Here is a 27862-nt window from a genome sequence, read left to right as displayed (position 1 = left end):
TCTTTTCACATTCTATTATGGAATGGAATAATAAAAAGCAACACAGTCATTTCTAGGGCACAGGCCTTCAAAACACCCAGAAAACTTATAATAGTATCAGGAGACTTCGGCCAAAATTGTTCTGTCTTGCATAATTACCTTTGATTATTAATATTATAATATATTGATTAAAAATTTAATCAGTGCATTTTCTTTTCTATATTTTATTTGTATAGACCCCACTGGGAGATTTTTATGAAGAATTTATCACTTACTTACGATATTCTTTCACTGTGAAAGAACGTCATCCTACTGTTGAAAGAACACTGGAGTTTGTTACGAAATTTGCAGTTTCTGCTCTACCTCATAAAGAGGAGATGGAAAATCCTAGTATGGAAGAGGATAATGATGATATAGAGGAAGAAATGAACCCATTTGTTCTAAAGCTGTTCCAGTTTTTATTGAAAGTAAGTATATCGATTATTATTTTTTTTTTAAACTGAAATGCAATAATGAAATACAAGTGCCAGATGCTACCACTCACTAAAATCAATATCATGGAGTAAGATACCATATATCTTACTGCAAATAAAAAGATCTTTAAACATGACTGAAAAATATTTGGTGTACTTTGACATTTGTTTAGTGTCCTTAACCAATTATAATCAAGACTTCTTTTCTTTTTTTTTCTTTTTTTTTTTTTTTTTTGTAGAAAAGTTTTGAAACTGTTAAGATTTGGATGACTGCTATTTAAATGTAAAATACTTGATTTCATTATCAGATAATGATTTTTTTTTTTAAAACTAACAATTTTTTCTATTATTCTAATCTTGTTATTTCATATTTTTTGACCTGAAGAGTTTTTCCTTTATGTTAACATAACAAATAGTTTTTTTTTTTCATATGTAATTTTCTTTTTCATATTGTGCAATAATATTCAAATAAGACTTAAATTAAAATCTCAGTTCTTTATTATTTCAATTTTTTTTTCTCTCTCTCTCTCTCTTAAGCACTGTGATGCTCAAGATCCAGCAGTTAGATTCAGAATTTGTTTTATGATAAGCAACCTCTTGAATCGCATGAGCCCTGATGCAGCAATAAATGAGGACTTGTATCAAGAAATATTTAAAAAGATGAGCGAAAGACTAAGGGATAAAATGCCTTATGTACGTGCACAAGCTGTGCATGCATTAACTCGTCTTCAGGATCCAACTGATGTTAAGTGTCCAGTTATCGAAGGTTAGCAAAATGTGCAGTTGTAATTACTAGTCTTTTGCCATAACTCATAAATTTAATTTCTGTTGTTCAAATAAGAAAATGCATTACTAATCTTTTACCTTAACTTATAAATTGAATATTTTATGACTGAAATCATGAAATATATAAAAGTTGTTTTAGAACTGCCATAGCTAGTTCAATTAGTAGCAAAAGATCTAGGTTCAAATTCTGTCATGGATATAAAGAACTTTGATGAGGGTTTTCAATTAATTGTGAGTTAGAGGTGGCAGGGGGTGATTTTTCATCTCACAAAACATGCAAATTGGCTATATAACATACATTAAATTAAATCTGCCATGAAATTATATTCTTGGTTTAATCCCTTATCTAAGTGTAAGCAAACAAAATTTGCAGTGAAGTATCTTTACAACTGGACTACTAGCACATAGAGGCTGACCACATCAATTGTCTTAGTATTCCATAATGCGAAGACCCCCCCCCCCCTTTGTGAACATATATAATGCTATGCGTTGCTTTGTGAGATGGGCCACTACCTAGACCAGTTTCTTGAGGTCTCATCAGTAGGGCCAGACCCAGAAGAGATAGCAAGATTGAAGTGATGCAGAAGTCATATATTTCCCATATACAAATAGTGAAAAGGTATATTTGATTTTAAGAGCAGAGTTTCTTGATTATCTAACTCCTAACCCTCCCCACAACACTAGTGTTACAGGTTTATTTACATTTCATATGTATGATTGTTATATAAAAGCTATTCAGAATTATATCACAAGGATTATTTACACTGTGCAGGTTCCAAAAAAAGGGTGTTTAAGGGTCAAAGCTGTATAACTGAGAGGAGACCTCCACATCACCTTTAAACAAATGCAGAGAACCGACCAGGGCTTCTGGCCTAATGTCCAATTCTCACCTTCTCGTGGTGCACCATGTTAGATACTGAACGAATGAGGATGGGCTAGCAATTTGGGATTTAGCCAACCAAATTGTATTCTTATTGGCTTAAACCAAAATATGAAATGATTGTACAACGTGACAGAATTTCACACTGGCTGGGGCATAGCCCTGTTAAACAAGACCCCCCCCCCCGTTGCTTTCGCCAGGGTGAACAGCTAAAAGTCAGCTACTGGAACAAATCCAAATCGTAAAACAAGTTTTTCATGCAATACTATCATATCCTGTACACCTCTTGAAGGTACATATCAGGAATTTGATGGTGATGATGATGAGGTTCCAAAAATGTGCTTTGCAGAGTTACTGTTTTTTGCAAAGGAGAAAACAAAACATAAATCTTTTCACATATCACAACATTATAGGAATTTATCATGTTGCAGTATTCTAAGTAGCAGTGTTCCACCTTCAGAGCCACTTGTTACAAATTGAAGTAAACACTTACGAAACAAATTGTTGTGTGTTGCCTAAGCTGTATGTATAACATACAACTGAAATAAATTAATAATGGCCTTACAGTTATTTTCAGTGTGTTCAGTTGGTGCAAAAATAGTGAAAAAGAATCTTCCGCACTTTGTTTTGGAAAAGAAAGAAGGGCCATCATGAATAAAATTTGGTGTTCTGAAAAGGCTCAAGTTCCATAAAGAAGAAGATACTGCATATTTGAAAATAAATACATTTTACTGCTAGTTTTGATATTGTGTAACAATTTTGAAATAACTTTACTCTTGCTATTGTTTTTCATGGGGGGGGTGTATTGCTTCAAAAGTAAAATATATTGTTCATTTTCTTGTGAAAAGTTCAGAAATAAACTGTAATCAGCAATGTCTGTGGTTTGAATAGTTGAGTAAATATCTTCCCCCCACCAGCCAAAAATAGAAAGAAGAAACTGGTTGAACAATTAATGTAAGAGCTGCATTTTTATATTATTATTTCCAATGGATATAAATCAGGTAATTTATAATTTTTCAATAATGAAACTGAAATTGATTATTATGAACTAAAAATTATGTTGTCTTTAGATTAATTAGGCAGATTTAATTTTAACAAAAATACTCTGTTGACCTACAAAGTAATATATAATTAAAATCATTGAAAACAAAACAATAAATTTCTGATATATATACTGGGCTAGTTGCTTGGAATTCTTGATTATTTCATTCTGAGAAGTGTTCTTTCTTTTTGCAGTACTAGATTATTAGCTAGTATATCTACATCTGATTTCAGATATTGCAACCTCTAATGATTGCCATTTCTGAAATCAGATATAGATATACTAGCTAATAATTTAGTACTGCAAAAAGAAAGACTTCTCAGAATGAAATACTCAAGAATTCCAAGCAAACAGCCCAGTATATATCAGAAATTTATTGTTTTGGCTCAGGACGTCTTTTTTTTTTGGGGGGGGGAACAACTCAGAAGTAACTATTTATAGCATATATAAATGAAAACTATTTTTTTTTTATATGTGAGGAAATATAAGAGAAAATTTATTTATAAAAATTAGAATAGTTTGAGCTGCTTGTTATATGCTAAACCAAATGATGCCAGGTCGAGAAGAAAAAAGTTAATGGCTGGAATGATCAAATGGTAAAGAAATAGTCCACTTTTAGTAGCACCTACATCAGGAAATATAGCAGTTTTATTATTTTATTTATTTTCTCAAAAGCTAAAACAACAGTTTTGCTTGAGATTAGGGAAGAGCCCCCCAGGTTTTAAAGTAGTTTTGCAACGAGCTTAGATCTTTGCTCAGTGTTTCCTCAAGGCCTTGGAAGGTATTTTCTTGGTTGGCAATTGCTATGTTATCAGCTTAAGTAAGCTTTCAACTGGCTGTTGGAGGGATGCCACTTGTATACAGGTTGAATAGGGCTAGGGCAAGGACTGTCACAACTGATTGTTGTGACAGTCCATCCCATAGGGTAAATGTTCTGCTTTTTGTGTATTCAGATGAACCTTTATTTTCCTATTGGAGAGCATTTGTTGTAGTAGCCTTAGAGTTGTTTGGGAGTTTGTTATTTTGGCTATTTTATACAATAAGCTGTTCTCCAAATGTTGTCATTGGCTGATGTTAAGTCTATGAAAGTAATACCTGTTTGATACTACCTTCCTTTTGGTATCTGGCTTCTGTGTGTGGGTTGTGAGGATTAGGATCTGGTTGCAGCAGATTCTGCCAGGTCTAAACCTAGCTTGTTCATTGAGTTCAGTGGCTTCTATATTTGGAGAAAACCTAGAGAAGAGAATCCTTTCAAAAAAGTTGGTAAGGAGTATAGAGTAATGCTATAGGGCTGTAGTCATTAGTTGGGGTCATCAGTTGACTTATTGAGTTTTAGCACGACTGTTATCTTTGATTCATATCAAAGTTTTGGAAGTCATTCATCATATTTTATTCAGGAGAAGAAATTAGATAGTCAGGTTTTTACTCTTAGGTCAAGGTGAGCAAGAAAATGGGGAAGAATTTCATTAATGCCAGCAGTTACCCATTACCCATTTTAGTTAGTTTGAGGACTGCATCAATTTCATCTAGAGTTACTGGATTAGAGGTTGCTGTAGATATAAGACATAATGAGAAAAGTTTTTTTTTTGCTATCTGGGAATTTTGGGTTTAGGATTTTGTGTTAAGAATTTTGCACCTCTCTGGTGCCTTAAGGTCTACTCCTTTACCATGTTTGCCTGTCCTTTCCCACATCACTCCTCCATGCTTCAGAAGAGAAGTTACCATCAAAGAAGGAAAGAAATAAAATGAGAGATAACATCAACCTTCCCATACATCAAGATATCTCCCACCTCCAGATTGTCCACCTGGCCTGTGGAAATATTAGATGATGATCCCTTCACTAGTGGAGAAGACTGGAATGAACTACAAACAAGTACCTGATTACAGATACAACTGTCAGATCGCCAGGGATTCAAATCTACCTTGATACCCTTGGAGACCGCTGAACAGATTTAGAATCAGATAAGGCTGCTGTGCCCACCTACTATATCTATGAGGAATTTCACAGGCATCTTTTTGTGCATGTGACAGTGCTGTGCAGATTGTACATCATATCACCAATGACTGCTCAGTGTGCATGCACGTGCGCGCGCGCACACACACACACACAATCTGCCTTGGAGGTCTCAGGAACTTTGAAATATTGCTGTCGACTGAATGACTGATACAGATCTATATAGTTTTCCTCGTTAATTTTTTATATTCTTTCCCATATGCTAAATAATAATTTTCTTTAAAGAGTAAAATGAACAAATAGATTTTGGGTACTGAAATGTGAAATACTCTCTGCAAAAAATTTCAAACTAGGAAGAAATTAGACAAAAGGTATTTATTTATAACTCAGTTGTGGTGTGTGTGCATAGGGGGGAGGAGAGAGTAGGTCATTGGTTTACCTCAGAATAAATAGAAATTTTGAATTAATCGGCATCTGGTATGTTTTCAACACAAATATTCAACAGTTAAGAATTGGATGCTATCATTGAAATAAGCATTCGAAAACAAAAAAATCTTCAGTTACATTTTTAGTAAACAAGTAATACAATGTAACATTAGTTTATAAAAGCCAAACATTATATCTAAAACCCTAAACATGATGAGTGAGTGTGTGTGTTCACAGGGGGGGGGCAGATATTATAATAGTACTGCATGAAATGTTTACATCATTGCTATCTTCCTGTTGACAGATTTCCTCCATAATATGTTTTTTCTGTTGTCTATTTCCATATTTAATTTGGCATCTTCACTAAAAATTGTTCCAATATTGTCAGATTTTATATTTCAGTCTACTAAGGCAGTTACTCGATCAATTTATCTAGATCTTGGTCTTCTTCTGGGTCTTTCTCCAGTCAGATATCAAAAAAACACTTGTTTTACTAACCTTTCCACTTCCATTCTAAGTGATCATACTAACCTCAGGTAGTATGGTCACTTAGAATGGAAGGTCAGGTGACATGGTTTGAGCAGAGTTAAACACACCTAAATGCTAACTATATCAAGCTCCTTCCTGATATCCTTGCTTTTAATATGATTTGGAAGCTCACTCCCCTAATCTTTCCCAGAACTTTAATATTGAAGTCTCTAGTCTTTGATCAAGTGTTTTATTTCTGTCCTAGCTCTCAAATCCATCAGTTAAAATTGGTTGAACACTATCTTTTATATAGCTAGTTCAGGGTTTTGATTAATTTCTTTCTTATTCCATGTCAGTTTATTCAATTTGTTTCCTACCATACCAGCTTTGCTAATTCTGTTGTCTATTTCCATATTTAATTTGGCATCTTCACTAAAAATTGTGCTAAATAGCTGAAATGTTTCACTTATTCTATAGAGGATATAGTTGATGTTTTCAATGTTCCTGCCTATTCTCATAATCTTTTTTTGTTAATTTTTGCACCAAATTTATTACAGTAGTTATTCAAATTAGTGATAGATAGTACACACTTGTACTAGATATATTTAGGACACACAAAGTAAAAATTCAAGTCAACATCTCCAATTTTGATATCAGGTTCAGAGATGAGGAATAATATTGGAGATAATGTGTACCTGTGTTTCACACCTGATTTAACATCAAACCAACTTCCTGTACCTATTTCATTTCTAACTGCTGACTTACAACTCAAATATAGACTATCTATTGCTTGATTTAATATACTATTTACATCATATGATTGTATTGTTTTGAACAACTTTTCTCTTTGTACCTTGTCATGTGTTTGTACCAGATCTACAAAACTTATAGATCCTTCTTATATTCCCATGGTTTTTCAAATGTTTATCTTAAAGTGAAAATCTGATCCTGACCACAACCATTGAGGGAGTAACCATAGAAAAAATGTATGCCTATGTCACTCAATCTATTGACTTCTCACACCATTCAGTATCCCGTTTGATTTTTGACCAGAAAAAAGGCAGAAGAACCTTGTTCAATATCTGGATACTGAAAAATCTGGTGCTGATGTTATTTCTCTAATTATTTTAATGGTACTCCACAGTTGAGTCCTGTTTTGTCACTTTTTAATACTCTTATTCCACTGATATTTATTCTGCAGTTTGAAAATTAGTCTCTATATTTAGTCTTTTTCTAAGAGGAGTGATAAATCTTTACCATCAAGTTGCTGTCCAATTTTAATTCTAAAATTATTTCTAAAGTAACAAAGAAACCCATTAACATTCAACTTTTGTGCTTCTTGAAAATCTTCTCAACTGATAAAACATCAGCAGTATGAATTCTAATCTTGCTTTTTTTCACCTATCTTGGGGCAAATGTCATGGAAAAGTATGAAGAGTAACCACTTGATATCTCTGAGGTATTGATCAGGTTGGGCACCAAAGCCTATTAAGTAAGCTCCCATCTTATGGTCTGTCTTGTGAAATTGAAATAAGCTTTCTTCTTTTAGCTTTACATTGTGGATGGTGGATGGATCTTTATTCTAACTTGACAATTAACAGAGGAGCATCATAGGGCCTTATACTACACATTTACAGCTAGCACCCAAATCTCTGGACAAGATTAGATTTGTGAGGATAACCTTAAATTCCATCCATGGAGGGATTATAGTCTTATCATCCATGAAGTTAAGTTTCTGTTTGTTTTTTCGATTTTGTTTTGTGTGTTTAATCCTCAAAATACATCATTAGTAAATTACTCCTTCAACTCCAAGTGATTTAACTCTTAATTTGAAAATAAAAAGAAAACACCTGAAACTGAATTACAAGTCAGACTTGTATACAGATTCGTATTCCAGGATATCACATATAAAACTTATCATCTTAATTAGCCATTTAACCCTTTAAGAGATTACATCTTCTGACATCTTTATAACCAAAAGAAAAATACATTTAATTTACAAAAAGAACAATAAAAAAATACAAAATAAAATTAGAAACTTAACTATGCAAGTGCCAATGTATTATATTATAGTTTCAAACAGCATGCATAGCTTCATTTCAAATATATATAAGTTAGCAGTTATTATCCTTTTGTTGGAACATCTCCTTGGTTCTATGGTCTGCCATCTTGTTGTAATGTTGTTCTTAATAAAATCAATTAATTGCTGGTTGATTACTAATCAAAATATAGGGAAATTTATATTTATACTGCGCCACCCTATATTTAGATTAGTCTATGTAAAATAGTAGAATCAATCTTCAATTAACTTAGCAGTCTCCTTATTCATACTGGCCGAATTTAATATTTTTCATTTAGGGCTCCCGCAAGGTTCGAACTTTTTATGAACGGTGCAATGAAAAAGAATCAGGCACACACAATATTGAAATCAATAAAACAAAACATTTAATACAGGGTTATATGACGAATACATAAATTTAACTCCTAAAATAAGATAATACAATTACCTTAGTTCTTCAGGTCAAAACGTTCATATTAAATTAGACTTCAAATCTTCAAATACAAAATTCACAGTTCTCTCAATAACAAAGATTGTTCATGCTGATCAATACTACAGAATTTCTTGCTAAATAAATTTGCTGGTATCATTCAGTTACACTTTGTATTTAACACTTAGCAAGCACTTATAACATTATTAATCGCGGCAGTTACTGCTTCAAGGGGAGTTATTTTCAACTTCTAACTTCGGCTAAATTCAGTGAAACGCCACAATAAATGTTAGGATATTCGAGACGGAACTATCACTTAAACCTTTATACTGAAATAAAATAAAATAGGACTATTCTTACCGGGATTAATCCTTAGCGCATCAGATTTAATGCGAGCACCTTTCAAACTTATATTCACTTATTACTCCGATGGAACACTATTCAAAAGAATTCTTCAAGGAGATAACTGAATTATTAGTTATCGCGCTACACAATTCTTGACGGGCTTACTATAGGGCAGAATAATTATTCCAAGTTTACTACTGTATAACAAGTTGAGCTTTGTACAATCCTTCTTTAAAGCGATATAGGAATATGTAGTAATTCTAAAACTTAGTGGATTTATTCTGAATCTTCTATTAATCTTCCAGTCTTTTAATTATCCTATTATGGCTCTAATTCCTATTACTGCCACCGCTGACTTTACTCTCAGCTATCTATAAGTTTTCTCTTCGTCTCCGTACACTTCTGAATGCTACTCCCTTGAATTCCCTGCCCTTCAGTCTCCTTGTTTACTTTTACCTCTCGCTTATATACCTTCCTTCTTCCCGCTCTAAACTTGTTCACTCATCTCTCATTAATTTCTCTTCTCCCCATTATCGAAGTTCACGCCCTACGCTCGCGCGTTCTATTTCATTTCTCTCTCCATGGCAACGATTAAAACAGAACGTAAACATAAGCATTAGCGTTACATAAGGTTATACCTTTACACTGACTAATGAAAAATAATAATAAAAATATTATAGTTACTTAATTTCTCTTTCATTTCATTTACAAATAATAATAATAATAAAATATATGTTACAGTTTATATAAGGCACGTAAAAGTTACACACATATAGAATTCCTCATAATATTATTAAAGGAATAAAGTAACAAGATAAATGTTAATTACTACAGAGTTCTTTCAATAGTATAATATACATTAAAATTATATAATTAAATAATAACTGATATTAAAGATGATATCAAACTTGGAGATGTTAATGTCAGCTCTTTGCTTTATGCGGATAATGTTATACTTCTAAATAAATCCACTACAAGTCTGCAAGATTCTCTGACTAAATTGAATAGCTGTTGTAATAGATATGGTATGAAGGTCAGCAGTAAAAAGACAAAGACAATGAAAATAGGCAGAATCATTAAAAATGTCAACTGTGTTGTGAATGGAGAACCTGTGGACAAGTAAAACATTTCAGCTATTTAGGCACGATTTTTACTGAAGATGGTAAATTAAATACAGAAATAGACAACAGAATCAGCAAAGCTGGTATGGCGGGAAGTCAATTGAATAAATTCATATGGAATAAGAGAGAAATTAGTCGGAACACTAAATTAGCTGTATACAAGACAGTGTTCAAACCAGTTTTAACTTATGGATCTGAGAGCTGGGTCAGAAGTAAAACACTTGACCAAAGACTAGAGACCGCAGATATGAGAGTCCTGAGAAAGATTATAGGCGTGAACAGATGGCATCAATGGCAATATCATATTAAAAACGAGGATATTAGGAAAGAACTTGACATTGTCAGCATCCAGGAATGCATTAGCAGAGCTAATCTCAGGTGGTATGGTCACTTAAACAGAATGGGCGAGGAAAGATTAGCAAAACAAGTGTTCTCTGCCAGGTTGGCAGCAAAACGACCCAGAAGAAGACCAATATATAGGTGGATTGATAATTGATACAGTACAAAGTGCCTTAGACGATGGAAATATAAGTTCTGATAATGTTGAAGTCTTGACAAGTAACAGATTGAGTTGGAGGAAAATTGTAGATAGGAAATTAATAATGATGTAATTTTTTTCATGTAGTACTATCATATCCTATACACTCCTTGAGGCTACATAGCAGGAATTTGATGATGATGATGATGATGATGATAAAACTCGAGGATAATACATGAATAATAAATCTTAAGCAAGGGACTAACAAATAATATTTAAAAAGTCTTGCTCAGTATATGGTAGATTATGTTAAATGTGAATGAAGAATAAAACATACAAAACAATTTCATTCACAGTTTAACACTTTATGGACAAAACTTCTTTGATTTTAGTTCTCGTCTTCCTAAAACTTTTATTCACTTTAATTCACATAGGAGGAAAATTAACATAAAAAAATTCTTACTGTGTGTAATAGCAACATAAGTCAGTAACAATCTTCCTGCATCCTAAAATCACAGAATACTTATCAAAACATATCTTTTCTTCATCCAAAACACGTCATCTTAATTCACTTTCTATATGAAAGTCACAGCAAGCTTCATTGAATAAATTACTAAAACCATATCAACAATTTTATCGCTTTAGACTGAATTCACCTTCTATATGAAAGTCTCAATATTCTTCATTGAAGAAATTACTAAAACCATATCAACAATTTCAAATCACTTTTCAGACTCATAAGAATCCTAAATAAAACAGCACAAACTTTACCAGATCTGTTCCTATATGAACTGGAAAGCAATAATGCTTCTTTCGGTTTTCTTTGAATCAATCCTATATGGATTAATTCTTCTCTTGCTATTGAGTTTTCTTCTCCTTCTTACAAACAGCTGAATATTTTGTGGCATCTATTAGTGTTCTTTTCGCCCTTACACATGCACAGAAATGCACTATAGCAATTTCTGCTCCAGTCCATATTCTTAACTCCATTACTGGTTACAGCACTTTGCTCAAAACAGCGATCAAGTTCCATTTCACAGTGCAGGAAAGTTACGTAATTATAATTTTGTAATGAAACAAGCAGTAGTTATGACTGTGGTTCATAAGGTATATACACTTAAGTAGTATCATTTAATCACTTCCAAAACGTGAATAACAGTGGTCACTTGGGCTTCCCTTATAAACTGACAACATAACGCTTTTTTTAAAAACAAAACATAACACATCTAGATACAAACAGCACAGACATTACAAAACTTGACAGTTCATACAAAATTATAATTGCGCTCTAATATCTAATTTAAATAAAGTTATTGTATATCTAAGCAAGACTTCAGTAGCTATTAATAAAAATGACATCTCAAAATATTAATAATATCATATTAACTTTAAGTTTAATTCCTTTTTTATTTTTAATTTGCAGTATATATCTGAACTTTAATATAGATATCCTGTAGTTTTACTTCTGCACAACTGTTGACTCTGTAAAAGTAATATCTTAGACTAACTATTGAATACAGTTCATATGTTTGGGGTGATGCCCTTAAACAATCTTTGATTCAGTGCAGAAGAGAACACTTAGGTTTATTGTTGACCCATCTCTTTCCAGTTCATTCCACTGCCTTTTAGGTAGACATTGTTTCTGTTGCTTGAATTTCCTAAATATTTCTGTTGTCACTGTTAATAGAATTGGCATCCATAAACTACGATGTAAGATGTGCAATAGGTATTCACTGTCCCTTCACCATTAAAATGCAAGCAGCTTTTCTTCTGCTTCATTCATTCTATGTATTGCTCTGATTCTTTAGAACGACTTTCATTCTTATGTATTTACTGACAAGTAAATACATAAGAATGAAAAGAACTGACAAGCAAGTAAATACATAAGAAACAAAGACCTGCAGATCTTCGTATTTAGTGTAATGTCAACAAGTTTCTTCTTTCTGCCTGTTCGTATCTCTAATGTATTATAGGTTAAATAACCTTTTATAAATGTGTGTGAGAGAGATTGCTAATTTTTTTCCCCCATGCACTTGGAGACCTCAATAACAAAGTTGTGATGTGTAATGGATGACGAAAAAAATAGAAAACATTGAAGTACAGCAATCCCTTGATTAATGCACTTCCAATTAGTGCGTTTTTAATTAGTGCATAATTTTTTTCTATATCCGAATGCAATTAATGCACCTCTAAAATTCAGTTAGTGCACCTATATACATCTTAAAAATAAATGTTACATATTTAAAAATTTTCTGTCTCTACATTTTTTTTATGGCTAACTATTTTAAAAAATCACTTACCAGGATGAAGTAATTTAGTTACCAATTTAAAACATCTTACAAAGTTATTTTTTAATGGCATACAGTACTACACTATTTCCATGTACACTGTTCCAAATTTACCGCCAAAATTTATGTCACTTTCTAATTATATAACATTTTGCTGATCATATCTCGAGCTTCCTTGGCAGTTGTTTTCCTTACTTTTTTATTTGAAAGTATTTTCCCAACCTTTAATCATGAGTAAAAGAATTAGTAAGCAAAAAAGTGGAAGTGTGAAAAAGATTCGAAAAGTAATCTTATTGGAAGAAAAACTTGAAATAATAATAAAAAAAAAAAAAATGAACAAGGCAAGTCCAGAGCAAAGATAGGACAAGAACACAAAATGGGTGAATCAACTGTAAGAGCAATTTTAAGCAAAGCTGCTGAATACAAAGAAAAGGTAAGGCTACTTCAAGTTCATCATGCATGTGGACCACTCGAAATCAAAGTATTATAATGATTGAATTAGAGAGACAGACTTCTTTCTACATGGATTGAAGATTGTAACCAAAAACAGACCTGCTAGGTACTGACCTTATTAAATCAAAGGTATTAAGTCTCTTTGCAACCTTGAAAGAAAGGGCTATCAATGATTGAAAAGAAGAAGAATTCCATGCCAGTGCTGGGTGGTTTGAGCTTAAAAAAGAGAAATAGCCTACATAATGTTTGAATCACAGGCGAAGCTAGTGCAGATAAGCAGGTGTCTGCAAATTACCGTCAGTTGCATGAAAAAAAGAAACAAAATGCCCACCAAATTACGTAGATATGACCGTGGATCTGTAGAACTGATTTGGCAATCTGTTGAACTTTGATTGAGTAGAGCTTTTCTCTAGGTTATTGTCAATTTTCTGTAGAGCAGCAATTCCTGGACAAGAATAAATATGGACAAGTGTTAGTTCAACTCCTGGACAGCTTTTGCATGTTTCATAGGTCCTCTGACTGAATTTTCATGCCTTTAAAATGTTCCGTCCTTAGTCTGGTGATGATTGTGGTTATTTCTCTATTTTCACTGATTTCATTCTTCTTCTTGATAGTTTGTTTTACCAATCTTATTTTGGCAACAGAGTTAGCATCAGTTAGTAAGAGTGGGTGTAATTTTTGAGATAAGTATCTTGCTTCTTTAGCTAGCCTGTCTGCTCTTTCATTGCCTTCAATATTTACATGGGCTGGTATCCATTGCAGTGTGCAGTTCTTATTTTTCAAATTTAAGGTTGTTAGTAGTTCATGAATGTCTGCAAGGTTAGCCGAGTGGTTACACGCTCTGCAACCATATGCCTGGGAAAGAAGTGTCCTGCATTTGATTCTTGTCGCTGACATGAGGAGCTAAGGATCTTTCTCAGACATAGCCAAGTTAGCCAATCTTGGGTGTAGACTGCAGGGTTTTTCTCCCCAGTTTATCTGGGGTGTTTCCTCCCACAAAGCAGGCAAACCGGTCTTAAGAACACAACACTTCACAGACAGTTACACATGGTGGGGTAATGACCCCACCTCATAGTGTGTTATGAAACCCAAAAATGGGAGGCCAAGGCTCTCAAATCCTGTAATGTTTATTACTGGATTTGAGAGATAGAATTTGAGAACTGTTTGTATGGCTGTTAATTCACAAGTGACATTTGAAGCTATTTTGATTTGCATTTCCTCACCTCCAGGTAGAGTTAGGAAAACCCCTGAACCTCCTTGGTTGAGTGCTTCATCAGATGATCCATCAGTGTAGGCAGTGACATGGTTTGGATTATTTGAGTGATGTATAGTGTCGAGTCCTTTTCTTTTATTTTCTTGCTGTGAATCCTTTTTTGAACTAGGTTTAAGAGATTTGAGTTTATCATTGTGTTTTTTTGGTAGAATAGTGGAAAAGAATGGCTCTTTGCTTATTTCAATGGATAAGTGCTCTAAGTCAATCTGTTTTCTAATTACTTGATCATATTGTAATATGGATGATCTCTCTTTAGTCTAGATTTTCTTGTCCAGGCATTGAAAGTTGTGAGTGAGATGTGATCCTGTTGGTGGCTCCTGATTCTGTTAGTGAATTTAACTGTGGAGAGTTTTCTTCTGTTCTTCTAGTATGTGAAGCCCACACTCTTGTTGAGCTTTTAAATTATTTGTGGATGAGACTGCACCTATGATAATTTTTGCTACTCTTGATTGTACTCTGTGAAGTTTTTCTTTTTAGCTAGTAGAAGCTGGAGCCACATTGATGAGGCGTATTCCATAGTGAGTCATATGTAATTTTGAGTGTCTTCGGTTTTGCACCTCATTTTGTTCCACAAAGCCTTTTGATGATATTAAGCTTTTTAAGAGCTTTATTAGATATATTTGTAATATGAGTTGTAAATCTCAGTTCAGTGTCTAGGGTTATGCATAAGTATTTTGGAGACTCTGTTTTTTTCTATTTTGGTATTATACACTCTCTGTCCAAAAAGAAACCGAACTTTTCAAAAATAGAAGAAACTAGGTGCCACCTGTTGTATCTTTTTGTTGTCGAAATCGGCAACCTTCGTTAGTGTTGTATCAACTGTTTATGACATTTGTTTCATTAAAAGCCAAGTTATAGTGCCAAAAGTGATGGTGTGTTTTGACAAATGGTCGGAAAATGAGTTTCAAACAGAGAGCTGCGATTGACTTTTGTGTTAAACTGTGTAAATGTTTTACTGAAACACATCAAATGCTTCAAAAAGCATACGGTGATGAATGCTTATTCCGTACTCAAGTTTATGAGTGATTTAAGAGATTTCAAAGTAGTCATGAGACGCTTGAGGACGACGAAAAGCTGGGCCTTCCAAAAACTGGACTGAGCGAAGTTAACATCCAAAAAGTGTGTGATTTCATCAAAGAAAACCTGAAATCGTCTGTGAGATTGATTGAAGATGAATTGGGGATTCCAAAATCAATTGTGCCCAACATTTTGACTGAGTGTTTGGACCTTTGTAAATTGAATTCGCTATTTGTTCCCCACAAATTGACGATGACCAAAAAATGTATCGAATTGAACACTGCAAGGACCTCATTAAAACTACTCGTAAGGACTCAAACTTCCTTGAAACGATCATTACTGGTGACGAAACGTGATGTTTTGAGTATGAGACTGAAACAAAGCACCAGAGTGCTGAGTGGAGCCCACCAGAAGAGGGGCATCCGAAAAAAGTCGCTTGGCAAAGTGAAAAGTAAAGACAATGCTGATTTGTTTCTACGATTCCAACGGCATTATCCACAAAGAATGAATTTGTTTTGCCTGGCCAAACGGTGAGTGGTGAGTTTTGTCTCAAAATTATGAAGCGATTGATAGCGAGAATTCTTTGCATGTGGCATGAATATCGTGATGCAGGCAGCTGTCACTTTTGCACGATAATGCACCATCTCATCGTTCGAACATTGTGAGACAGTTTTTGAGCAAACACCAAGTTTGTGTGTTGGATCATTCTCCGTATTCACCTGATTTAGCACCCTGTGAGTTCTTTCTCTTCCGCCGAATTCATTTGCTGATGAAAGGAAAGCGATGCGACACCACTGAAAATGTTCAAGCGGCAGTAACTTTTTCACGAGACTCAACAGTATCCCAAAAAACCGATATAAAAAACTCATTTAACAAATTAATTGACTATGCCAAACGCTGTATCAGAGCTGAGGGAGAGTATATTGATTGAAATAAATTATATAAATAATTATAATTGGCCTGTGTTTTATTTTCTATCAGAAGTTCGGTTTCTTTTTGGATAAAGGGTGTATATTTTGATTTGAGAGTTGTAATTGTGTCTATTTTTTCTATCAGTGGAGAAGATGTTCAGTTTTGTTTTTTCTGGGTTTATTTGTAGTGTAAGTTCCTTTGCCCATCTTTCTAAGTCTTTTATTGAATTATTTAGAACTTTTTCAGATTGTGCAGATTACTGCTTGTGTGCTGCCAGATTGCTATATCATCTGCATAGCATGCTGTTTTTGTGTCATTTATTATGTGATGGTGGATATTGTTCATATAGATGAAAAATAGGAGTGGGCTTAAAACAGACCTTGTGGGACTCCCACCCAAGTTCGATGCATGTTGGAATAATTCCATTAAATTTTACTTTCATTTTTCTTCCTTTATTCCCCCTTATTCCAGTATCGTATGCAGTTTTTATTAACTTTTGTATCCAGGTGTGATCGTTGGCAGCTGTGAGATCCAAGAATATTGTTGTTGTCTTTTTTGGTGGTTTTTCTAGAAAGCCATGTATGACTGATTGGCAAAGATAAAATAATTGATCTTCTGTACTGTGTTGAGACCTGTATGCAGTTTGGTAGAAGTTGATCTTGTTATTTTCTAAGAGCCAATTCATAAGTCTGGTATGTATTATTCTTTCGTTTAGTTTACAGAGAGTGCTAGTCAAGCTATTGGTCTGTAGCTGTTACAGTTACTAGGGTTTTTGTTAGGTTTTAGTAAGGGTATAATGACTGATGTTCTCCAGATTTTTGGTAGTTTACCTTGCATTCCTAGAGGTGTTAAATATTTTCAGTTTTGGGCTATTTTTCTCATGTTTTTAATCATATGTCCAAAGATAAAATCAATTCCGGGTGATTTGCCAGGGTCAATTTGACTAATTGCTGTTTCAAATTCTGTCATTGTGAGGTCCTGAGTAAAGATTCCTTCAGAGGGATAGGTTCTGGATTGTATTAGCAGCTGTTTTGCAATTTTCCTGCACTTTTGTCTTCTTTGTTGTATTGCAGCTTGCTTAATTTAGTAAATCAGCTAGTAAATTTGCCATCTGTTTGTTTGTTGCTGCTGCTGTATTGGTTCCTGAGGAGACTGTGTTTGAAGAGTGATCAGTATCCAGAAGTGTTGCATTGTTTAATAATCTGATGATCCAGTGTTGTGAGTCTTTTCTTGGATCTAGTCTATTGCAGAATTCTTTCCACATTTTTTGTTTGCAGTTAGAAATTCATCCTCTATGTTTTGAGTTAATTCTATTAACTTCTTTCTGTTGTCTTCTGTATTATTTTGTTTTAACTGTTCGTTGATATCTCTTTCAGTGATCATAGCAGTGATCTTTCCAAAATGGAACCCAATTGTTTTTCCTGAGGCTTCTGGGAATTGAATTTTTTGCAGCTTTCTGTATGTTGTTAGTTAGTTCTATCACTGATCAAGTTCTTTACTGATGGGTGTGCCAGTGCAATATGTTTCTAATAGTTGTGTGTATTTAGGCCAATTTGCTTTTCTGAAGTTCCAAGATCTCTGTCTGTGGTTTTTGGTCTAGCTGCAAATTAATGGTTGTGATAATAGGTCTATTATCACTGATGGTATTCTTTAGTATTTTCCACTGGGTAAGACTTGCAGTTTCATAATCTATTGCTGTGATGTCTAATGCTGATTCTGTGCCTGTTGTTTTTGAGAGATACGTATTTTGCTTGTTGTTTATGATCTCAAGGTTTGGATCATTAATTATGTCTTCTATTTGTGCTCCTTTCCAATTTAGTTGTGGGGAGCTCCAAGTTGGGCTTTTGGCATTTAGATCTCCTAAAAGGATCTTTGTGTCCGACGTTGTTCGACTTGGTTCTTGAAGTAATTCTGTATTTATATCTGTGTTATCTGGGTGATATTGACTATTGTAATAATACATTTTGGTAGAAATATCTTGAATCCTTGATCTTGTTATTATTTATACTGCTGTTTGTAGTTGATACGATTTCTTTATATTTGATGTGTTTAGTTTGTAGGAGTGTAGCTAGACCTCCACCAGAACGATCTGGTCTGTCTTTCCTTAATGTTGAATAACCTTTGATTTGAAGCTTCAGATTTTGATTTAGTTTCGTTTCTTGTAATCATGCAATTGCAATGTGGATATTATTTTTATATAAAATGTTCTTAACTTCTTCCATCTTGTTTTGAGTGCCGTTGATGTTTAGCTGGAATATGTTGAGAGTCCTCATAGCATATTTCTCATTGAGATCCCAGACTGCAGTTCTCAACCTGTTGGCTACCCGGATGCGATAGTAAGTTTGTGATTAGAGCACATGGGCAAATGCCTCGGACGTGGGGTTGGACTTCTGCAAGGCCTTAAATTCTTTGTTAAGAAGTAGAATAATAAATTTATATTCTGAATATGTTTTATTGTCTTTCAACCTTATCATTTTCCTTTAACTAGGCCCTGAGATATACTCTAATTCTTTTATTAAAAAAATTAAGGGTCAAAAAAGAAATTTCAGGAACAAATTATACTTTTTCCCATAAATTATTATATTTGATTAGTGCGTTTTTGATTAATATGCCAGTTTTAAAGAACGCATTAGGCACATTAATTGAGGGATTGCTGTATTTTATTGATGCTTTCATCAATTTTCTGATTTTGTTATAAAAAAAAACTTTTTGTGTAACATGTATATTTTTTTAAATTCAAATATTTCATATAAAAGATTGGTTATTAAATATCCATTTTTAAAAATTTATTTAGGTTTTCTTTTTCATCTGAGCTACGATCCTCATCCCGATGTTCGTAAAGCTATTCTCTCTTCACTTGGTGCTTCTACAAAAACACTGGGGCCAGTAATTGATCGCACACGTGATATTAAAGATGTTATAAGACGGGCAGCTTATGTATATTTAGCTGAGAAGGTTCATGTAAAATCTCTGACTATTTCACAGAGAGTGAAACTACTACAGCAGGGACTTAAAGACCGATCTGGTAGTGTATTTTGAATATGTGGAATACAAAAGTACTTTAATAAATAACAGCCATTTCTTTATGATATTTTGAGTAATTGCAAAAACTTGTTTGATTTTTATGGTTTAATTCATTTTTTTGAATTTGAAGAGAAGAAAGTTTTTGATAGCCATTGTTCACTCACAAATTTCTCTAACTCGTCATTGGACAAATGCCAGCCTCATTAGATGCAAATCATATGCTATGAGATCTGGACTGTCCAACCATTGAATGTAAGAAGCACTTCAAATTTCATCTTTCAGTTTCATGGCAATGGCAACTGTTTGTAGAGAATAACTTTTGCTTTATTTCCTGATCTGTTGAACCATTTCACATAAATGCTGTTGAATTGGTTTTTTAATGAAACTTATGTCTTGGAAATGAATATATAAATATTTTGTATTATATATTGCATTACATTTTTATTGTAAAGACATTCAAGTTCAGATTACAATATGGCTAGAATGTTGTAACAGTCCTGTCTTGAAATTTAAGTAAAAAAAAAAACTTTTTTTATATTAATAAACTGTTTGATGCATTAGCTATTGCTGTAATTTCTCTAGACTTTCTTTAACATGAAACTACTGCTTTTATAGTGCTCCATGTTGACTTCATGCTGTGCAAGTTCAGTCTTGCCTGGTTGGATCAACAGAATATAATTTTAGTATCCTGAAATTATTCTCTCTTCCAGCTGACTAATTTAACCATAATAAAAGGACATAAACTTTATATTCATTGATGAGATAATGGAAACTTTATTGGCAGCTTTGAAGCTGTTAGATAAAATCTTGGAATGTGAACATTTCTGTCTGATTTGGGGTTGATACTCGTGTCATCTGATGTTTAAATTAGGCATGATTTTTTTATATTCTGAATTCTTTAATGTTTCCATTAGGAAATATTGTTTCCTTGATAATGTTAATTGCTTGTTAAAATGAAGCTTTTGAAAAGCAGATATGTGCTTTGCTTTGGAAAGTAATATCCTTTAAACTGAATTTTTTGAGAAGGGTGAGGTGCATACTCTTAATGAATATAGCAGCTGGTAAATGCAAATTTTCAATATACCAAGAATTTGAAGGTGCCATTAGGTTCTCATGTGGTTAAGGAATCAAGTAGAGCTAGACATTCTTCACCGGATTATTTTTCAATAGCAATCTTATTCTGGGATTGAATGTATTGATGCATTGTAATAAAATTGTTCTTTAGTTGGTTGTCTTGAAAGTTTATTTTTCACTTGGTCAGACTATAATAAATTTAGTTTAATCCTTTATCCAAGTGTGTGCAAACAAAGTTTGTGCCTGAAAGTATCTTCAGGACTGGGGTAAAGTGATACAACACCGAGCGACTCCTTGCAAAAGTGGAGCAAGCTACCAACACTCCTATCTCAGTATCTCCCATAATGCAAAACACATCTCCTTGCAGATATGTATAATGTTATGCATTAAGGCAAGGGCCACTACCCAGACTAGTTTCGACCTTTTTTGAGGTCTCTTCAGTGGGAGCTACTGGGATTTGGGATCACATTATGGGAGATACTGAGATAGGAGTGTTGGTAGCTTGCTCCACTTTTGCAAGGAGTCGTCCGGTGTTGTACCACTTTACCCCAGTCCTGAAGATACTTTCAGGCGCAAACTTTGTTTGCACACACTTGGATAAAGGATTAAACTAAATTTATTATAGTCTGACCAAGTGAAAAATAAACTTTCAATATCTTTCTCTAAATCCAGAGTAATTAAAAAGGTGGCACACCGTTTGGCAGCTCCTATAGGAGGAGATGACCTTGCTAATGGTTCTGCCTTGGTATCTCCACTCTTGCCTGGCTCCCACTGAAGAGACCTCAATAAAGGTCGAAACTAGTCTGGGTAGTGGCCCTTGCCTTAATGCATAACATTATCTGCAAAACATATCTGCAAGGAGATATGTTTTGCATTATGGGAGATACTGAGATAGGCGTGTTGGTAGCTTGCTCCACTTTTGCAAGGAGTCACCTGGTGTTGTACCACTTTACCCCAGTCCTGAAGATACTTTCAGGTGCAAACTTTGTTTGCACACACTTGGATAAAGGATTAAACTAAATTTATTATAGTTTGTTGTCTGTACTTGACCAAATCATGAAAACATTATAGTGTGCTTATAAAAGGTCAGATAGGACAAAAGAATTGTCTTCAAAATGCTTAAAGGAATAATTTGCTAATGGTGGAAAGGATGCATGTTGCAGTTTTTTCTGTTTGCATATTGCATTATATCTTATTTCTTCATAAAAATAGCCTGAATGTTTTACAAAATCAAATGTCTAAGGTATATGAGAGTTGTGAGAAAGATTAGTAGAGTGAACAACTGGCATCAATGGCAGTATCACATTAAAAATGGGGATGTTAGGGAAGAACTGAAGATTGTTAGCATTCAGGAGTGTTAGTAGAGCTAATCTCAGGTGGTATGGTCACTTAAAACAGAATAGAAGAGGAAAGATTAGCAAAACAAGTGTTCTTTACCAGGTTGGCAGGAAAAAAGACCCCAAGGAAGACCAAGATGTAGGTGGATTGATAGAGTAAAAAGTGCCTTAGAAGACAGAAATATAAGATCTGATAATGTTGGTCTTGACAGATCACAGATTAATTTGGAAGAAAATTGTTGATAGGAAGTTAGTAATGGTGTAACTTTCATGTAGTGGTGGTTTTTCTCTTTCAGTCATTTCCAACCCTAGGTGACTTTGTAGGCATTGCTCACAAAGTATTCTTGGTGAGATTTTTTACAAGGTGGTTCACCATTGCTTCCTTCCCCTCCCCATTTTATCTAGGCTCGGGACCGGCATATGGCTGGGACGTATTCATGACTGTAATCCATGTGTGTTCACGGGGCTAGTTTGCCTGTTCTGGGAGATGAAAAACCCGAATTTCCAGGTGAAAAAAAACTCTTCCTCTGTATGAGACCAGCTAACTCACCTTTCATTGAAAGAGACCATATAAAGGTTCGTCACATCACTGACGGGAATTGAACCTAGGTCTTTCTGACCAAAGGGCTTCATCTATACTGACTGAGCTACAGAGGCTTGTTTCATGTAGTACTATCATAATATCCTGTACACCCCCCCCCCCTCAGGATACATAGCTGGAATTTGAATATGAATGTAGATGATATTCCTTAGAATGTATTGTATAGCCAAATAATCTCCATGTACTGTCAGGAAAATCTTGGTGGGAGAGCCATTGTAGTTTGTTCACCAAAGGCATGTGTATTTAAAACAATATTATGTCGAAACTGTTATTTCAGGAGGTTTCAAAGGCCTGTTTTTAACTTTAGATAGAATGGGACTAGTAATTTTGACATTTGAACTTAGCTAATTATTTCACAAAACACTTAGAAGAACATTTCTTCACTATGATTACTGCTTGCCTTTCCACGTGATTTTGTTATATTGATGATGAGTTCATTATTTTGCCATATACAAATAGAGAATTAGACAGGTTCTTAGACTTTTCCTCACAGTAAAATTTACATTAGGAAAAGACTGCTAAAGAGAGAAGAGGGCGGTTTTCTCAGCTTTTCCATTTATAAGAACACTTGCATTCACCAGAAGATACATTCTTCAGGACTTTATGCATCATCCTTCACAAAAACTTGGAATTGTCAAGACACTTGCCCAGGCATATGTCATCTGTTCTGAGGATGTGCTCAGACTAGAATTACAGTCTATGAAAGACATGATTCTGAACAGATATTTTCCATCCAAATTACAGTCATCTTTGATAATTATTCTCCTACTAATAGCCCATCATCTGATGATAAAAGAATTTCCATTCCTTACATAAAAGATATTTCTGAATGCATCTCAAAAGTTTTCAAAAAATTTGAGTTGCAGACAACCGTCAAGCCAGTAATCAAGATTTCCATGATCCTGCCTTCCACTAAAGGTAAACTTTCTTATGTGGCACACTGAGGAGTATATCAGATTACTCGTTCCTACACTCTCTTCTGTTTTGTTCAGACTGGTCGAACTATAGATATCCAATGATCAGAATATGTGGATTATGTACATTTGCTCCAAGCTGAGAAATCTGATCTTATGGAACATGTATTTTCTCCTGCCATTTTTCTCCTGTATTTTATTGGACAATACAAAAATTCTTTGCACTAGTCCTTTCAAATTTGAGAGACTTCAGAGAATGTTATTAAACTCTTTGCAATCATCTCTACCTTAATTGGAATGATTGTGAAGATGATTAGAAGATAGATTTATATCAAAAATCATTTATATATGCAAATTATAACTTTTGTTGTTTTTTGTTGATTAATTTGTATCTGTGAAGATCATATATATATATATTTATTTATTTATTTATTATATATACAGTTGACCCTTGAACAACATGGGTTTGAACTGCACTTGTGCACATAAATGCAGATTTTTTTTTTTTTTTTTTTTCAATAAATATAATGGAAAATTTTTTGGAGATTTGCAACAATTTGAAAAAAACTTGCAGACAAACTGCTGTAGCTTAGAAACATAAAAACAATTAAGAAAAAGTTAGTATGTCATGAATGCATAAAATATATGTAGATAATATTCTATTTTATCATTTACTACCTTAAAATATACACAAATCTATTATAAAAAGTTAAAATTCATCAACACTTACACACACTGACTTATAGACTGCTGGTTATTGCTAACGCACACAATTTCCAACATAAAAATGTGCACAAATTCACATGAAGAGAAGAGACAAGGAATAAGAAAAGTCTCATTGACTGTGTTATTGTTGATGTTGATGTTTTCTCCCTTGTGCAGGACACCAGTGTACAGAGGATTTGAAATTGGAAGTGATAACCATTCAGTCTTGAGCAGGATAAAACTGAATTTCATATTGAAAAAGAAGAACATGTAAGAAAGTTTTAAAAGTTGAGCAGCTCTCAGATGTCAGCTGTAGACTAAAATACACAAACATTATTAAAGAAAAAATGAAAGAGTTTGAGAACAGGAACCAAACCTTGGAGATTCAGTCGCAAATCCTGAAGAAAACATTGATTGATTCAGCCAGAGAGGCATGTGGTGTGGTTGTCTGCAAGGATAGAAAAATCAGAACTCCATGATGGACACAGGAAGTTAAAGAGGCAGTGAAGGAAAAGAAGAAAGCATATCAAAAGTTCCTGTCAAATAAGTCAGCTTGTGCTCTTAGAGAATACAGAGACAAATGTAAGAAAGTTAAACAAAAGTCATGGGAAGACTTTGATAAAATAGAAAATAAATATCAAGAAGGTGGCAAGATATTCTGGAGATTGTTGAAGAAGCTCAGAAATTAAGGAAAGAGTGATGTAAAAGGAATTAGTGATCATGAAGGTTTTATGTGATGAAGAGATGAAAAATGTAAAACTAGCTAAACAAAAGTCATGCGACGACTTTGGCAAGAACATAGAAAATAAATATCAGGAGAGTGGCAAATTATTCTGGAGGCTGTTGAAAAAGCTCAGAGGTGTCTTAGGAATATAACAATGATCTAAGAATCTCCCTACTAATCAGCTGTAACCCTCTCCAGAGAGGAAGCCACAGGATCAGATATCAGACCTGCAAAAGGCATATGACAAGTTGCCATGAGAAAAGCTATTCAAAAAGCTACAGTTATTTTGTGTTAATAGGGCATTATATCAAGCAATGCTTAGCCTTTGAGTTGTAAGTCAGCAGTTAGAATTGAAGAAAGTACAGGAAGATGGTTTAAAATTAAATCTGGTGTCAGACAAGGATGTACATTATCCCCCTCTGTTATTTATTATCTATATGGATTACATTATGAAGGAAAGCAGTATTAAACCTGATATCAAAAGTGGAGGTGTTAATCTCAGCTTTTTACTTTATGCAGATGATGTTATACTTTTAAATAAATTCAGTAGAAGTCTGCAGGATTCCCTTACTAAATTGAATAACCGTTGTAATAAATTTGGAATGAAAATCAGCAATAACAAGACAAAGACAATAAAAATAGGCAGAAACATTGAAAATATCAACGGCATCGTGAATGGAGAATCTATAGAACAAGTAAAACATTTTGGCTACTTAGGCATGATTTTTAGTGATGATAGTAAATTAAATATGAAAATAGATAACTGTATCACCAACGCCGGTATGGTTGGAAATCAACTGAATAAATCTATATGGAATAAGAGAGAGAGATTAGTCAAAACACTAAATTAGCTGTATGCAAATTATTATACTAAATTAGCTGTGTTTAAACCTATTTTAACTTATGGATCTGAGAGCTGGGTCAGAAGTAAAACACTTGACCAAAGACTAGAGACCGCAGATATGAGAGTTCTGAGGAAGATATTAGGGGCATGAACAGATGGCATCAATGGCAATATCATATTAAAAATGAGGATATTAGGAAAGAACTTGGTATTGTCAGCATCCAGGAATGCATTCGCAGAGCTAATCTCACTTAAGCAGAATGGAAGAGGAAAGATTAGCAAAACAAGTGTTCTGCCAGGTTGGCAGGAAAAAAGACCCAGAGGAAGACCACAATATAGGTGGATTGATACAGTAAAAAGTGCCTTAGAAGACAGAAATATAAAGCCTGATAATATTGGAGTCTTAACATTTAACAGACTGATTTGGAGGAAAATTGTAGATAGGAAGTTAGTAATGATGTAAGTTTTTCATGTAGTACTATCATATCCTGTACACCTCTTGAGGGTATATATCAGGAATTTGATGATGACAACCACACTATCCTGAGGGTTGGATTTTAAAAAAAAAGGGGGATAGGTGGAAGAACTAGGACATTTGATGCATTTGCTGCTGAACGCTATTTATTGTTATTATCATAAGTAAGTTTTTAAATTAAAAAAAAAAAATAATGCTTAATGATCTTTATTTTATAAGTATTTTCACAAGAAAAAAAAATAGTGGAATTTAGCTTCAACATTTATAAATAAAAGTTTTACCTCATTCTTTTTTAGAAATAGTTCGCAAAGCAGTGGAGCAGAAATTGGTTGTTACTTGGTTGAAATTATATGACAATGCTATTCTGGATTTCCTGCGATGCTTAGATATTCAAGATTCAGCAGATGTAGCACAACTCGCTTTGAATACATTATTCAAGCCTTATACACCCAAGGAATTAGTAAAAAAGTTTGATTTGTTGGATAAATAGTAAGTTTGTCTTCTCTTTCACAAGTTTACATTCATATTATAGTATGTATGATTTTGCACTAAAATGATAATTTCCAGGCATGTAACTAAGGATATTTAACAGAAAAGAAATTTATTTTCAGCAGTCTCTTTTGCAGATTTTTACTTCTATGCTCTGAATATACAGGAAATTTACAGATGAGCTTGGTCTACTTTTGTATTAGATTCTGATAGGTTTGAGCTAGTTTTAAGGATAATTAAATCTACAGTTAAAAAAAAAAAAAAAAAAAAAATTATCTGATGATTTTGACACTACCTCTTCCCAGAATTAAGAAAGGCTCAGTTACTTTTATTTATATTTGGTTTATGGAGAACATGGGTGTTGGTCAATGTACTGTGAATAGATGAAATTACATGTTCAAGAATGACTTGTCAGATTCTGGGTAATGAATACCTAAGGAAGACTCTTGTGGATTTGGGAGTTTGTCTAAAATATGAGACCACATGATCTTGCACTTTATGGACTCCTGCATGAATCACTGGATTAACTTGTCCTTAGAAAAGGGTAGAAAAGAAGTCGACTTTAATATTGGAAAAAATGTGACATGTAATCCTGTTGAGTATAGAAGTTTTGATCTGTCCATAGGTATCTTACAGAAGGTATGGAAACTCTGTGAATGTCACTTGATATGTTGACCATTGCTATTTATTATTTTGCCTGTGAAATGACAGTTGTGAACATTAAAGTATCTTGCAGTATAATTTTTTGTAATAAGCTACTAAGCATACACTTTTCACATGCTTGGTGGAGGGAGGTTGTGTGAACATCCTGACTTTTCCCTTGGACAATAATGAGAACTAATGCTAGGTATTGTTTTATTTTAGTTTCTTTGTCTAGACCGTAAATTGAAGAAATTGAAGACTTATCTGGTCCTTCAGTATAAGAAGAGAAAGCAGCTGTTAGATTCTACTTCTAAGGTATATTCAAATTCCACGCTGGATAGAGTTGATCATATGTAAGAAGATAAGTAAATGAGGAGTTCCAAACAGCAAAAATATTGAAAGTTCAGGTTTCATTGGTTTTGAAGACATTTATTTTAGCTATCTTTTTTTGTCTAGACTGTAAATCAAAGAAACAGAAGACTTATCTGGTTCTTAGTACAAGACAAGAAAGCAGCTGTAAATTCTCCTTCTCAGGTATTTCGAATTTCAAGATGGATAGAATTGATCATATTTAAGAAGATAAGTAAATGAGGAGTTCCAAACAGCAAAAATATTGAAAGTTGGTGGTTTTGAAGATATTTATCAAATT

The 27862-nt window shown here is 33.7% G+C and overlaps 1 protein-coding gene across 4 annotated transcripts in view; it reads left to right on the top strand.

Annotated features, from left to right (window-relative positions):
• The window catches only part of Cap-G (Chromosome associated protein G), a 161725-nt gene that overhangs the window by 18313 nt on the left and 115550 nt on the right, over positions 1–27862 (top strand). For all 4 annotated transcript variants that reach the window (XM_090392755.1, XM_090392754.1, XM_090392752.1 and 1 more), the window contains exons 3-6: positions 216–446; positions 990–1218; positions 19179–19409; positions 26379–26571. In XM_090392755.1, coding sequence (XP_090248881.1) covers positions 216–446; positions 990–1218; positions 19179–19409; positions 26379–26571 — 884 coding nt within the window. The remainder of the gene's footprint in view (positions 1–215; positions 447–989; positions 1219–19178; positions 19410–26378; positions 26572–27862) is intronic.

The sequence above is a fragment of the Typopeltis vanoorti genome, chromosome 5 (genome assembly GCF_054136105.1).
Source record: "Typopeltis vanoorti isolate ZY-2024b chromosome 5, IOZ_Tvanoo_1.0, whole genome shotgun sequence".
In the NCBI taxonomy this organism is placed as follows: domain Eukaryota; kingdom Metazoa; phylum Arthropoda; class Arachnida; order Uropygi; family Thelyphonidae; genus Typopeltis; species Typopeltis vanoorti.
This window is presented reverse-complemented; position numbering and strand designations above follow the sequence as displayed.